The 15,663-nt window shown below is 43.4% G+C and overlaps 1 protein-coding gene across 3 annotated transcripts in view; it reads right to left on the reverse strand.

Moving 5' to 3' along the window:
* Window positions 1-14,673: 14,673 nt before the first annotated feature.
* CFAP95 (cilia and flagella associated protein 95) overlaps window positions 14,674-15,663 on the reverse strand; it is a 62,002-nt gene continuing 61,012 nt past the window's right edge. For all 3 annotated transcript variants that reach the window (XM_054031256.1, XM_054031255.1, XM_054031257.1), the window contains exon 6: window positions 14,674-14,956. In XM_054031256.1, the coding sequence (XP_053887231.1) occupies window positions 14,759-14,956 (198 nt within the window). In that variant the 3' untranslated portion in view covers window positions 14,674-14,758. The remainder of the gene's footprint in view (window positions 14,957-15,663) is intronic.

The raw sequence follows: 15,663 nt of genomic DNA on the forward strand, positions 1-15,663 counted from the left end.
TAAAATGTGATTTGAGGAAAGGCAGGCCAATGAGCATGAACTGGTTCAAACAAAATTATTAATGTAACTTTATAGCAATAATACCTGCTGTCACTCATCAGCTATACTGCCTCAACTCTGCTGCATTTCCTTCTTTTTATATCTGTCACCCTCTCACTTATGATCTATGCAAGAAAATAACTTTCACTGTCAACAACTTCTATGTAATTAAAAAAAAAAGTAACTGGAAGAGTCAGTATTAAACTAACAACAGATTTTCTGCTGGAAGCATTCAGCCATGCTACAGTTGTCGAGCTGTTAATACAGGGAAATTATGGAGGCAGCAGAGAAAGAACTCTTGTCATTGTTATAAACCAATGACTGCTATTAAAGAAACAGTAATTCCCTTTAATATGCTCTTCTCTGCAAACATGCCACTTTAATAGAAAGTTAACTGGCTGGGTTTCTTCTTCAGCTGTGAATTGTCAGAATGGACATTCAGGGTGGGATTTTCAAAAGTGATTAGCGTTGACCTAGCTCTGCTCTCAATTAAACTATTGGTGAAGTTCCCATTGACTTTAATGGAAGCTGAGTTAAGCCAACACTGAGTGCTTATGAACATATCTAACCCTCAGACCTGTTCCTGCATCCATGTGAAATTTGCAATTGACATACATGGGAGCAGGACTGGCCCTAACTAACCACATCAGCTCTTTATTTTTGTAGGGAGGGCTGTGTAAAAATAAAACAACAGCTGATGCTGTTATTGGGTCTGATCCTGCCCTGTGAAAGTCAGTGGTAGTTTGCTGCTGGGGTGCTTTAATGGGATTAGGATTAGACCCACCTTTGTATTTGTGATCCAAGTTTGTGACAAATAAATAAATAAAAGCAGCCATACTAATGCATATTGTCTTTTTCTGTCTATACAGTAGATACAGTGTAAGCTCACTCCCTCTCTGCCCCTTTCTATGCTACTTACAAAGCAGAGCGCAGTGTAGCCAAACTGGACATATTAGGCTACACCCTGGAATGAGCATAAATTCTTGGAGCATGACAAGACAGTAAAAGTACAGTCAGCACCAGAATGTGAATTCTAATGTCAGTGTAACCCAACAGTATCATTTAATATAAGTAGGAGGGATTATTGTTTAGAGAAGGATCCAGAACAGGAATCAGAAAACCCCAAACTCTGGAAAAGTTTGGATTTGGAGACAGTTTCACTGCTAAGGCCTGTTTGATTTGTTATATATTTTTCCAAAAAACATACAGAACATATACCAGTATCCTCATGGTAAGGGCTTATTTCTCAAACATGACCCTGGCAAACATGCTTCAATCAGGCCTGTTTTGTTTTCCTGAGGTGGTAGTTTCCAGAATGAAAAGCACAATAGAGTGGCTACCGCCATGCCAACTTTGCAAGGGTCTGATGCCATGTTCCTCCCTGAATCAGCTTACTCTGCTCCTACATTTCTCAGTTCTTTGTAGCTCTTAGCATGCAGTTCATGCCAATCCTGAATGCTGAGAGAGAATCACCAGTAGTTGTTTACATTTCTCAATGTTGACCTCTAGTGTATCCATTAAACATAACGGATCATTCAAACACTACCATTGTTTCCCAAACACAAAAACTGCAAAAGCCATCAAAAAGAAAGAGGGAAAATGTTCTGTCTACATTAATTCACATTTTGTTTCTTTCCTTTCAGTGACAATTTTAATGATACCTTGGATATTTCCAAGTCACAGTCGATACCCATGGAAATACATATGTCATCCACACATTTACCAAATGAGTTCACTGTGATTAGTGCTACTGTAAGAAATCCCAAATTAATTAATAATGATGAGATCTTTAAAATGAAATGTTACTTTGCTTTTGCTAGGTTCATAATCAGTAGAAGAAAGTAGTTCACGCACAGGGCATATTTGGTGGTAATTGGAAGGATGATACACAGCAACAAAAATGATTAAAAATCTTCAGCTCCAAGTGCTTTGCAGGCTTTGCAGAAGCCAAAACCAATTAGTCTTTTATCTTTCAGGAACAGCCTCGGAAGTGTGATCTTAATTCAAGTTCAGCATGATTTCTGTGCCATTCAGAATAAGGGATGGTGGCAGTGATGGTAAAATGGGAAGCTGTTGATCAAATCTCATTTGAGTTTTAAAAGCTAAATGTTTGGAAAAGTTCCAATAATTTGAGATAATTACACTTACATCTCTCCAGATTTCACAGAGGCATATTACAGCACCTACGCTTGATATACAAAATATCATAATATAAAAGGGTACCATATTAACCTTCAAAGTAGTTTCATATCCCCAGATATATACAGTGATCCAGTACTGTACATTCTGATTATTAATGGTAAGATTCTTCCTATTTCTTACGTTACAATGACAGGAAGAAGCCAAGTGATCAAAAAGAAATCTAAGATGTTTGTGTGAAAAGCCCTAAATGAAATATACAGCATGTAACTCTGGGTGGGGGGGAGAAAATAGTTACATTTATTCCGTTTACTTGTAGAATTTAGGCTAATCTGTCTGGATTTTTAAATCTACTGGGATAATACCTTCCTGAGCAACCCGGGATAAAGGAAATGTGGTTGAAGGGAGAAAAAGGTTGGGTTTATTGTTAAATTATGTTTGGAAATATCTGAAAATAAGTCTTAGCTGACATTTGTTAACTTGTTTTATATTATTTTAACATATGCTTATGTGCAGTTGCGATGGGTGTGTTGGGCAATTGTAGGGGTTGGGCAATTGCACCATCTCGTTGAAGCTGTTGGGTGTGATAGCCACCTTTCATTCATGCTAAATGAGGGAACTAAATGCCCTTTTGTTTAGTGATAGGTGAAACCATGGAAAACCACCACCCAAGGACTAAACTGCATGCAAGCCTGAGCAGTGACTAAGCCAGGAGGTCCAAGGAGTTTTCCGGGGGTCAGATAACAAACACAGGGGTGGGGGGTTGATTTCATTATGGGGGAGGGGAATGTGCATGCGCACAGATGTGTGTGTGCAAGAGAGAGCGAAGAAGCATAAACATCACAGAAGCATGCAAAAAAAGCAGCAAGAAAGCCTGCCTGCCAGCCTGAGAGGCACTTGCAGCATGACCTAAGAAAAGCTGTGGCTCCTTCCTCCCCAGCCAATGGAGTTGGCCAGCCATGAAGAGGAAGACACAATGCACCCACTTATGGGTAGTAGTATAGGGACATATGCCTGTATGCCTGGGAGCTTGTGAAGGCAAAATGGCTCCCAGAATTCTCACAGGAGTGGAGTGGCTCCATGCTGATCCCAATATGGAGCAGTACCTCAAGACATGATGGAATCCTACATCACTATGGGGATAAAATCCCTAAGAGAACAACGTATAAATCATTGGAAACAACAAGTTTGCACTGAGCTAGACTACCACAAATCGCTAAACAGAAACTTCACTCTGTCTTAACCCAGTAAAATAGGCAAAATACAGGTAGACAGACTCAACAAATACAGGATCAGCTATCACAAACTGGACATTAGAAGTGGGAAGTACAAAGCATAGAGTGGAAACATAAGGTGAAATCCTGGCCCCTTTGAAGTCAATGGAAGAATTCCTATTGACTTCAGTGGTGTCATGATTTCATGACTGGAACAGTATAAAATGCATCAGAGCAAAATCAAGAGACATTTTCTGCTCCATTTGGCCATGATGTTCAGGTGTGATACTATAAGAAATGATAAAAGACTTTTCGTCAAAAACCAAAGAAGCAAATCTGTACAGCTCTTGAGAACAGGAAAGAGATAGTAGAAATAGTCTTATACTATCTAGCAGCCTGCCATTGTATTAGAACCTGATCCAACTCCACTCAAGTAAATAGAAATATTTCAGTGGGATTTGGATCAGGAGATTAAATGTGACCAAAGATAATAAAACCCCAAATACAGAACAGATGATTGATGCAGAAGTAGTTGTGACAGATACTGTACTCACAATAGGGCTGGTTGAAAAAAATGTTATGAATTTTGTGGTATTTTTTCACATAAATTAACTGAATTTCCCACATTGTGTGCCCCAATTACAGACTAGGCAAGTAATATGTGGACACATTTCTCAACTATATTTCACAATTTTAAATAATAAAATAATTAATATTTGTTCAGGCTCTGTCTCTTTGATGCTCTGACAAAGTTAGTTATGCCAATCAAATGTTATTTATGTGATTTGGTTCCTTTCCTTGCAATTCAAACAGGAATTTCAAAATAAGTTTCCTGAATGTAAGGTACTTCATGTATATAGTGGAATAAACATTGCATGTAGCCAATAAACATTCACCAACACATCATTCTAATACATCTCACAAGTAATTTAGACTCAAATGCAAATCCAGCATTCAGCAGGTAGACCTGTGACTATCACTGCAGGACTGTGGGACCATAAACTAATCAATGGATTACATTTATCCAGGGATGTAGTTTTTCCATCTATAATAATATCGTGGGCAATAATTTTCATTTACTAATATACATATAATCAAAACAAGCTAGCATTGTAAGTAAAAATACCCTTTGGGTCAAATTCTGTTCTGTCATAATTCCATTGATTTCAATGGGGTGATGCCTGCAAAGAATTTGGTCCATTTTATTTAACTATTTCTGAACACTATGTGTGAGATGGAATGGACACAGACTGGAAATTGCTTATACAGAATGTGACAGGGATTTGCATCATTTGGTGGCATGTGGCACAATCTGCAGTGAAATGACAGGCATGTCACATGATACCTTTTCAATGTGTCATGTCAATAGCCGTTGTGTGACATGCCTATCACGTGGCTGATTTGCTTACTGACATGACACTTCATGCTGACCAGTGCTATTAGGCAATGGATGCAAACTAAAATATATTACTGCTGGCCAGTCAATCAACTGAGACAGGAAGTAAGACATAGCAACTCTCTTCAAGGCAGAAATATCAATATTTCAGTAAGAGAGAGAATTCCATTGAAGCTGATATTCAAGAGAGTCCATGATTTCTATCCCTGCTAATTTAAATGAGAATTGCCTTGACTGATACTTTGTTAACCAGTTATATGTCTTGAGAATTCACAAGCAAAAATTATTGAGAATGAAGCAATAACTGGGGATTTTTTTCAAATGCTCCATCCGTGCACTGCAGAAATGTCTTGTATACTTGTATTTGGGTTGCTTTACAAATAGGTTATCTCTAAGACTCTGCAAGGAATTGGCAGGTGGAACTTTGCCTTCTGCAGATTTGTGAAAATGGTGTATTTTTTTTTATTATTATTATTATTATTATTTTTAGTGGAGCAAAACCTCCATGAGAAGTTATTGGAACGCTGGAACATTTCCTCTTTTGCCATTTTAATGAGCATTGAGCATCAACGAGTGGAAGAAGATTATATGGAGACATCAATAAAATCAGTGTTGTTCTTCTCTAACATGTAAATGTACATGCTTAAGCTCTGACCCCAACATGTTCCAGCCAATGTCTCAGCTTTGTCTGTTTTGCCTGCAGGGGTCCTAGAAAGTCTCCAGGGCCTTTATAACAACATCTGCTCTACTGGTTCTTGAGGGAGCTTGCTGACATTTCTTTTCAATGTTCCATGATAGTGCATGGTGGTCCATTCTAGATTTAGGCCCTTGTCCACATCACCTGTCTTCACTTTACCCCATGTATTTTAAAGTCTTCTTTCATTTGCATATTTCCAGTAATACAGTAATTAAAGTTCATATGGAGATGCTGTGAATTTCTTAGATGGCCAGTATCCTTTAACTAGTCAGTAAAATTAGAAATACCATCATCTTTTTTTCTGTGTTATTGTTTTAGGAAAGATATTTATACACTTGAATGGGCTTGAGCAATTTATCTGAGGGAGGCCCCCTTTTACTTCTAAGACCTCCACTGATCTTAATGAAAAAATCTTTCAAAAGCATTTTCCAATTTCTTATCTCTTTGATTGGTGGTTTGTTAAGAGTGCATAGAAATACAGCATATAGTTATTGCATATGGTTTAGATATCCAGAGCAGTGATTAATATTTGGCTGTGTTGCCTTTAGTTTCAACCTGATATCTACAAAGTAATTTCTAGTCTATATGTGGGTACTTTATCCGAAGCACAGTCATTTGGATACAATATATATTTTATGGACAGAAAATGCTTGTATTAAATCACTGTATTGCAACAAAAGGACAACTCTGAACTCTACAATGCTCTCTATTTATAAGTAGTTCCTTTTGATCTGTGTGGACTTTCTGAACTGTTCCTAGCCTAATTTTACCTACATTTGCTTTTGTTTTTTCCTGTTCAGTTTGTTTCTCTGACAGGCAGCTTTCTTCTGCCTTCTGCCAGTTTCAACATCTTCAGTGCATGAATGGCACCAGGACAAAGTCTGCTGGGATGCAGTTTCTTTTGGGTACTATTCAAGGCTGTTTGTACATGTGACCCTTTTAATCCATGTCAAATGTACTCCTTAGAGACTTGTGGTACTAGGTCAGTAACCCATGCTTACTGGTGTTTGGATCCGTTGCACTAGAGGAATTAGTTTATTCAGTAGAATGTAGGCTGATATTCATGACTAATTTGAACAAACTTGAAATACACAGTATTGTTAACTGAGTATCATATTCTATTAGAAACTTGTGTTCTTTATCTCATGAATTCTGAGATGTCCTAAAGGCATCCTCTAACACCTCCCTGTCTGTCTAATGAAAAAGCCATACAAAAGGAGGAGAAAAAGAGTCCTCATTTTGCCTATGATTTCAAGTGCATATAGAATCATTGGTTACTCATCTACACCTGCAAGTAGGAAAACAATAGAATTACATTCATCTGTTTGTTTCATTAAAATCAACAAAAGCCTTTGTATTTATCAAGGCTGATTTTAATTTCTACCTCAGAGTCAGACTTAATGAACTGTGTGGAAATAGATTGACTGTGCAAGATTTACCACACAGAAGGAAAATCCAGTTAAAGTCCTATGGGACTGAAGGCCTTAACTCTCTCTCCACTTCCACAGCTGAATATTTTATTCATTACCTACTACTACTGAATCTGGAAATTATTCTACTGATCTGTTTTAGTATTAGAATTAACGTCCAATCTCAATCTAAGGACAAATATAGTGGCTAGTTGATGCCTTGATTAAAGTTGCCTTAGACTTTCCATACCAGTGGCACAGTAGGCGGTAATCAGGCTATACAATCAGGTCAGACATCTTTGCAACATTACACTGACATCTCTTTTTTATGTTATTGTATTGCAGCGTTACTCCTGGCCTCCCTTGCTTCCACCTCAGAAGAGAGAGTTTACATCACCTCATTGTTATGCTTATAAGAAGCACACAGGATCTTTTTCAGGAGAAAAGACAATACGCCGCATTTATTGACAATACAACAACAATTAGCACGTGCATTCAATCACACCACACACACACACACACACACACAGTCCCGCCAGTCAATGTTATAGTTACCAGTCCAAAGTCTGGATCAATCTAGTGGCCAGCTAGGTTGATCACAGGTAGGGAGGAGCCGGGTTCTGTCGGTCGCGACACAATGCTCTGGGGAAGTCTTGGCAAGATGAACCCAAAGTTTCATGACAAGGCTCCCTGTTTATATAGTGATTTGCCTTCATTGGAACCTATGAGTTCTGCACCATCATGATGTAATCAATTGTTGTTTGACGAGTACTTGTTTTCTTAAATTGTCCTTCTCATCCTTTATCTTGTTTTTTCATCAAGTTCCTCAGGGAGTTATCCCATGTTGGTTTTGATCACAGCTATCTTGTCCCCATTGATAACTCTAAAGATGAGACAGGCACCTATCAATCTGTCCTCCTCTGACATTTCAATACGAGCATGTTGCAGCCTCCTCGCTGTCTCTGGTTCCTCCCTAGACCATCTGGTTCAGTGATGGCCTTCACACTTATCTCTTAACACACACATTCCTCATTCACACACAAAACAGAATTAATTTACACAGAACATTTTGAACAGGAACATCAAGTTGCAATGCAAAAGAAAACAATCATGACATTCTTTTACTTATTTTAAAATGCTAAACCTACAACAAATTGGTGACCCTCAAATTGGTGGTCCTCAAAATCAGCACAGATGCAGATTCTGGCTGATGTATCTGTACCAATAGCCCATTTAGGCCATTCCTTTCTCCTATTCAAAAAGGGTGGCTGGCAGGACATGATCATATCATACACCAATACATTTAATACATGCTACATTATTATTCTTTTTTTTATCCTTCATTCTAAATTATACAAAATACCAACATAAAATCCTATTACTACATCATCAACGGCAGGTGCCTGGCCTCAGTGGTTTTCATTGCATGCATTTTGTATAACTATCCACTTTGTTTCTAGATTAGGGGACGAATTCTGAAAAGAGGACTGAGGGCCACACGCAAAAAATTCTCATACCTGCACAGTCACATTCATATTTGTCACTGTGCGTACAGGTAACTCGTTAGTGCGTAAATAACCAGCTGCACACGCAGTCACAGTAATTATATGTATAAAGGTCAGTGCATTTGAGTGCACACACCTTGTTTTCTAACCCTTTAATCATTCTTGTGGCTCTTCACTGAACCTTCTCCAATTTATCAACATCTTTCTTGAATTGTGACACCAGAAGTCCAGCAGCAGTCGCACCAGTGCCAAATACAGAGGAAAATAGCCTCTCTGTTCCTACTCAAGATTCCCATTTATACACCAAGAACTGCATTAGCCCATTAGGCCAGAGCATTTTATTGGGAGTTGTGATGAGGTGTCTGCTCCACAGAGGTGCAGAAAGGGTTAATCTCAGCAGGGAGCAGTGAAAGTGAATCCTCTAAGCAGCCCTGAGAGACTCTGTGAGGCACAGCCAAATCAGGGAGGAGTTGCAGGGAGCAAACCAATCTGGGCCTGGCAGGCTCAGATAAGGATATGTCTACACTACGAAATTAGGTCGAATTTATAGAAGCTGGTTTTATAGAAATCGGTTGTATACAGCCGATTGTGTGTGTCCCCACATAAAATGCTCTAAGTGCTCTAGTCGGCGGACCGCGTCCACAGTACCGAGGCTAGCGTCGACTTCCAGAGCATTGCACTATGGGTAGCTATCCCACAGTTCCCGCAGTCTCCGCCGCCCATTGGAATTCTGGGTTGAGATCCCAATGCCTGAATGATGCAAAACAGTGTCACGGGGGGTTCTAGGTACATGTCGTCAGGCCCCTCCCCCTCCGTCAGAGCACCGGCAGAAAATAGATTCACGCCTTTTTACCTGGGTTACCTGTGCAGACAACATACCCCGGCAAGCATGGAGCCCGCTCAGATCAGCTCAACGTCACCATATGTCATCTGGGTGCCGGCAGACGTGGTACTGCATTGCTACACGGCAGCAGCAGCTAACTGCCTTTTGGCGGTAGACGGTGCAGCATGACTGGCAGCCAAAGGGCTGCATTGCACCAGCCCCTTGCCTTTTGGTAGAAGATGGTATATTACGACTGGTAACCGTCGTCATCGTACTGCAGTGGCTATCAATCAGGGGCACCTGGGCAGACATGCAACTGTCTCGATGATGATGGCTATCAGTCGTAGTATGCTATTTTCTGCCAATCGCCCAGTATTGTCTGCTAAGCACCCAGAAGAGGCCGAGGGCGATCTGGGTGCTGGCAGATGTGGGGCTAGCAGACGTGGGGCTGCATTGCTACACAGCAGCAGCCCCTTGCCTTTTGGCAGAAGATGGTATATTACGACTGGTATCCATCGTCGTCGTACTGCAGTGGCTATCAGTCATGCTGCACCGTCGGCTGCCAGCTTAAGATGTAAAAAATAGATTTGTTCTGTATTCATTTGCTTCCCCTCCCTCCGTGAAATCAATGGCCTGCTAAACCCAGGGTTTTGAGTTTAATCTTTGGGGAGACCATTCTGTGTGACAGTTGTGTTTCTCCCTGATGCACACCTTTCTTGATTTTAATTCCCTGTACCTGTATGCCATGTCGTCACTCGGCCCTCCCTCCCTCCTTCCCCTGGTCTGTCAGATACTAGTTTCGCGCCTTTTTTCAGACCAGGTGCCATAGCTGGCACTGGGATCATGGAGCTCGCTCAGATCAACGCGGCAATTATGAGCACTATGAACCCCACACGCATTGTCTTGGAGTATATGCAGAGCCAGGACATGCCAAAGCGAAACCCGGACCAGCCGAGGAGGCGATTGCAGCGCGGCGACGAGAGTGATGAGGAAATTGACATGGACATAGACCTCTCACAAGGCACAGGCCCCAGCAATGTGGAAATCATGGTGTTACTGGGGCAGGTTCATGCTGTGGAACGCCGATTCTGTGCACGGGAAACAAGCACAGACTGGTAGGACTGCATCGTGCTGCAGGTGTGGGACGATTCCCAGTGGCTGCGAAACTTTCGCATGCGTAAGGGCACTTTCATGGAACTTTGTGACTTGCTTTCCCCTGCCGTGAAGTGCCAGAATACCAGGATGAGAGCAGCCCTCACAGTTGAGAAGCAAGTGGCGATAGCCCTGTGGAAGCTTGCAACGCCAGACAGCTACCGGTCAGTCGGGAATCAATTTGGAGTGGGCAAATCTACTGTGGGGGCTGCTGTGATCCAAGTTGCCAGGGCAATGAAAGACCTGGTGATATCAAGGGTAGTGACTCTGGGCAACGTGCAGGCCATAGTGGATGGTTTTGCTGAAATGGGATTCCCAAACTGTGGTGGGGCCATAGACGGAACCCATATCCCTATCTTGGCACCAGAGCACCAAGCCACTGAGTACATAAACCGCAAGGGGTACTTTTCAATGCTGCTGCAAGCCCTGGTGGATCACAAGGGACGTTTTACCAACATCAACGTGGGATGGCTGGGAAAGGTACATGATGCTCGCGTCTTCAGGCACTCTGCTCTGTTTCGAAAGCTGGAGGAAGGGACTTTCTTCCCGGACCAGAAAGTAACCATTGGGGATGTAACCGTTGCCTATCGTGATCCTTGGGGACCCAGCCTACCCCTTAAATGCCATGGCTCATGAAGCCGTACACAGGCAGCCTGGACAGGAGTCAGGACCTGTTCAACTACCGGCTGAGCAAGTGCTGAATGGTGGTGGAATGTGCATTTGGACGTTTAAAAGCGCGTTGGCGCAGCTTACTGACTCGCTCAGACCTCAGCGAAAAGAATATCCCCATTGTTATTGCTGCTTGCTGTGCGCTCCACAATATCTGTGAGAGTAAGGGGGAGACATTTATGGTGGGGTGGGAGGTTGAGGCAAATCGCCTGGCCGCTGATTACGCGCAGCCAGACACCAGGGCGGTTAGGGGAGCACAGCAGGGCGCGGTGCGCATCAGAGAAGCTTTGAAAATGAGTTTTGTGACTGGCCAGGCTATGGTGTGAAACTTCTGTTTGTTTCTCCTTGATGAACCCACCGCCCCCCCACCCAGTTCACTCTACTTCCCTGTAAACCAACCACCCCACCTTCCCCTCCCCCCTTCGAGCACCGCTTGCAGAGGCAATAAAGTCATTGTTATTTCACATTCATGCATTCTTTATTAATTCATCACACAACTAGGGGGATAATTGCCAAGGTGGCCCGGGATGGGTGGGGGAGGAGGGAAGGAAAAGGACACACTGCATTTTAAAACTTTAACTCTTATTGAAGGCCAGCTTTCTGATGTTCTGGCAATCATCTGGGGTGGAGTGACTGGGTGGCTGGAGGCCCCCGCACCGCGTTCTTGGGCGTCTGGGTGAGGAGGCTATGGAACTTGGGGAGGAGGGCTACTGGTTACACAGGGGCTGTAGCGGCGGTCTCTGCTCCTGCTGCCTTTCCTGCAGCTCAACCATAGGCTGGAGCATATCAGTTTGATGCTCCAGCAGCCGGAGCATCGACTCTTGCCTTCTGTCTGCAAGCTGACGCCACCTATCATCTTCAGCCCGCAACTTGCTCTGTTCATCCCGCGATTCAGCCCGCCACCTCTCCTCTCGTTCATATTGTGCTTTTCTGATGTCTGACATTGACTGCCTCCACGCATTCTGCTGTGCCCTTTCAGCGTGGAAGGACATCTGGAGCTCCGTGAACATACCGTCCCGCGTCCTCCGTTTTCTCCTTCTAATCTTCACTAGCCTCTGCGAAGGAGAAACATTTGCAGCTGGTGGAGGAGAAGAGAGAGGTGGTTAAAAAAGACACATTTTAGAGAACAACGGATACACTCTTTCGTTACAAGGTCGCATTTTTCCTCTTATAGTGAGGGCCTGCCGGTTACGTGTGAGAGATCACTCACGCAGTGCCAGGCAACAGATTTCGGCTTGCAGGCAGCCATGGTAAGCCACAGTCTTTTGGCTTTTTTAACCTTCTTAACATGTGGGAATGGTTTCAAACAGCAGCGCCCTCATTTCCCATATCAAGGATGAATTGGGTTGGCCATTTAAAATGGGTTTGCAATGTAAAAGGAGGGGCTGCGGTTTCCGGGTTAACATGCAGCACAAACCAAACTAACCCCCTTTCCCCCGACACCCAATTCTCTGGGATGATCACTTCACCCCTCCCCCCACTGCGTGGCTAACAGCGGGGAACATTTCTGTTCAGCAGAGCAGGAACGGGCACCTCTGAATGTCCCCTTAATAAAATCATTAATCAAGTGATCGTGAATGATATCACTCTCCTGAGTATAACAAAGAGCGATAAGGAATGGATGTTGTCTGCATGCCAGCAAACACCGGGACCATACGCTACAATGCTTTGTTATGCAATGATTCCAGACTACGTGCTACTGGCGTGGCGTGGTAAAGTGTCCTACCATGGTGGATGGGATAAGGCAGCCCTCCCCAGAAACCTTTTGCAAAGGCTTTGGGAGTACATGAAGGAGAACTTTCTGGAGATGTCCCTGGAGGATTTCTGCTCCATCCCCATACACGTTAACAGACTTTTCCAGTAGCTGTACTGGCCGTGATTGCCAGGGCAAATTAATCATTAATCATTAAACACGCTTGCTTTTAAACCATGTGTAATATTTACAAAGGTACACTCACCAGAGGTTCCCTGTGTGCCCTCAGGGTCTTGGGTGAGTTCGGGGGTTACTGGTTCCAGGTCCAGGGTGACAAACATATCTTGGCTTTTGGGGAAACCGGTTTCTCCGCTTCCTTGCTGCTGTGAGCTACCTACATTACCTCCATCCTCATCTTCCTCGTTCCCCGAACCCTCTTCCCTGTGTGTTTCTCCAGTGAGGGAGTCATAGCACACGGTTGGGGTAGTGGTGGCTGCACCCCCTAGAATGGCATGCACCTCAGTGTAGAAGCAGCAAGTTTGCGGCTCTGCCCCGGACCTTCCGTTTGCTTCTCTGGCTTTGTGGTAGGCTTGCTGTAGCTCCTTAATTTTCACGCGGCACTGCTGTGCGTCCCTGTTATGGCCTCTGTCCTTCATGGCCTTGGAGACCTTTTCTAATACTTTGCCATTTCATTTACTGCTACGGAGTTCAGCTAGCACGGATTCATTTTCCCATATGGCGAGCAGATCCCGTACCTCCCGTTCGGTCCAGGCTGGAGCTCTTTTGCGATCCTGGGACTCCATCACGGTTACCTGTGCTGATGAGCTCTGCGTGGTCACCTGTGCTCTCCACGCTGGGCAAACAGGAAATGAAATTCAAACGTTCGCGGGGCTTTTCCTGTCTACCTGGTCAGTGTATCTGAGTTGAGAGTGCTGTCCAGAGCGGTCACAATGAAGCACTGTGGGATACCTCCCGGAGGCCAATAACATCGAATTCCGTCCACACTACCCCAATTCCGACCCGCAAAGACCGATTTTATCGCTAATCCCCTCGTCGGAGGTGGTGTAAAGAAACCGGTTTAAAGGGCCCTTTAAGTCGAAAGAAAGGGCTTCGTCGTGTGAACGTGTCCAGGCTTAATTCGATTTAACGCTGCTAAAGTCGACCTAAACTCGTAGTGTAGACCAGACCTAAGTGGAGCTGCAGGGCAGAGCAGGCAGTAGCTGTTTGGAGCTCATGGAGTGAAGGCTGGGCTCCCAGCAGGTGGAAGGAGTACTAGCACCATGGACAGCGCAGTGCTTGAAGGCCCTGGGGTAAGGGTGGAGTAGGTGCAGGGGCATGGGGAAGAGGCCTTGGAAAGAGTGGTGAGCAGTTCCAAGGAGAGCAGCATGAGGCTGCTATCAACAGGGTCCTTGGATCGGGACCGGAGTAGTGGGCGGGCCTGGGTCCCGCCCTCAACACTGGGGAAGTGGCATCATTATTGGACTGCAATACTAACCCCCAGAAGGGGGAAAACATGGATGGCCAGAGGGCAGAGCCATAAAGAGGACACTGCAGTTCCTGAGGCAGCAAGAGGGGTTGCAGGCAGATGCAGAGGCAGAGTGATAGTATGAAAACTGTAGTCTGGGAGGGTGTCTGCCTTGAGCTAATCCCCAGAGTGACCAGGCGGAGGCACCAGCCCAGTGAGTGATGTGCCCTGTGACAGGAGCTCATATCCACCACAACCCCAAAGCTTTTTCAGAGTCATTGCTTCCCATGATAAACTCTCCCATCCCAGCAACGGTGTTCAGCTAAGATCAGTGTATATATAATCTGTAAAAGATCCATAAAATGCTTAATCATAAAAATACTCAATATATAGGAAACCTTCATACAAGGTTGGTATAGTGCAACCCACTATAAAGAGATCACTTGCAGAACAATGCATCTACAGTAGCAAGCATTTCAAAAATATTTATTGGAATATTTGGAAAATTGTTAATACTTGACATACAATGTGTCTATTTCAGATTCTATTATAACTGCTTAGAAATGATCTTCATGCACGTTTGACGGTATAGGATTAGTTACTGGGAAGACCTGTTGCTTTATATCCATATTAGCATATATCCCACTCTCATCTTGCCATGTGTTGATACCATGTCTTCTGTAATCTGCTGTGTCAGTAAACTGAGAGTGACATTTTCTATGAACTATAGAATAACCATCTGGTTGGGCTCCAACCTGTGGAAACAAGAGAGATTATAGTAGTTCATTCTTCAGAAACAGAAATGTTCAAAAACATGCTGCTTGATAACATCTTGCTCATATTATGGTCAAACTTTAATCTGCAAGAAATTAAACCACTTCACAGAATATAATTTTATCTCCTAATTAAATGTCTGGGCACAATATCTGATTCACTGAATTGTGGACCACAGGATACGGATGATTTAGTGGTCAAGATTGGTGAACTTGGAAGACTGATTTATTTCCTAGCTTCTGGAGATTATTTTTGTAATTAAACTAAACAATGATAAAAATATTTATTCTTGTGCAATTTTTTTCTAAGAAAAGGAAGGTAACGTACCTTACAATAACTGGAATTCTTCAAGATGTGTGGTCCCTATGGATATTCATTGTTGGTTCTCATGTGCTCCATGCACCTGAGCCTAGAAGATTCTTCACTAGCAGCATCTGTTGGTTCACCTGTGCCCTGTGCCTCCTTGTGCTCCAAACCAAGGGCACAAGTGATGGCAAAGACAAACTGTCTCTGCAGTTCCTACTCTGCTGCAAATCAAGTAAATAATTGAGCAGAGGAGAAGGAGGACAGGTCATGGAATACCAACAGGGATCATGCATCTTGAAGAACTTCAGTTACTATAAAGGTAAGTAACCTCCCTTTCTTCTTCAAATGCTGGTACCTGTAGATGTTCACAGGTGGGTGACTC

This window comes from Malaclemys terrapin, chromosome 6, assembly GCF_027887155.1.
Source record: "Malaclemys terrapin pileata isolate rMalTer1 chromosome 6, rMalTer1.hap1, whole genome shotgun sequence".
Classification (NCBI taxonomy): domain Eukaryota; kingdom Metazoa; phylum Chordata; order Testudines; family Emydidae; genus Malaclemys; species Malaclemys terrapin.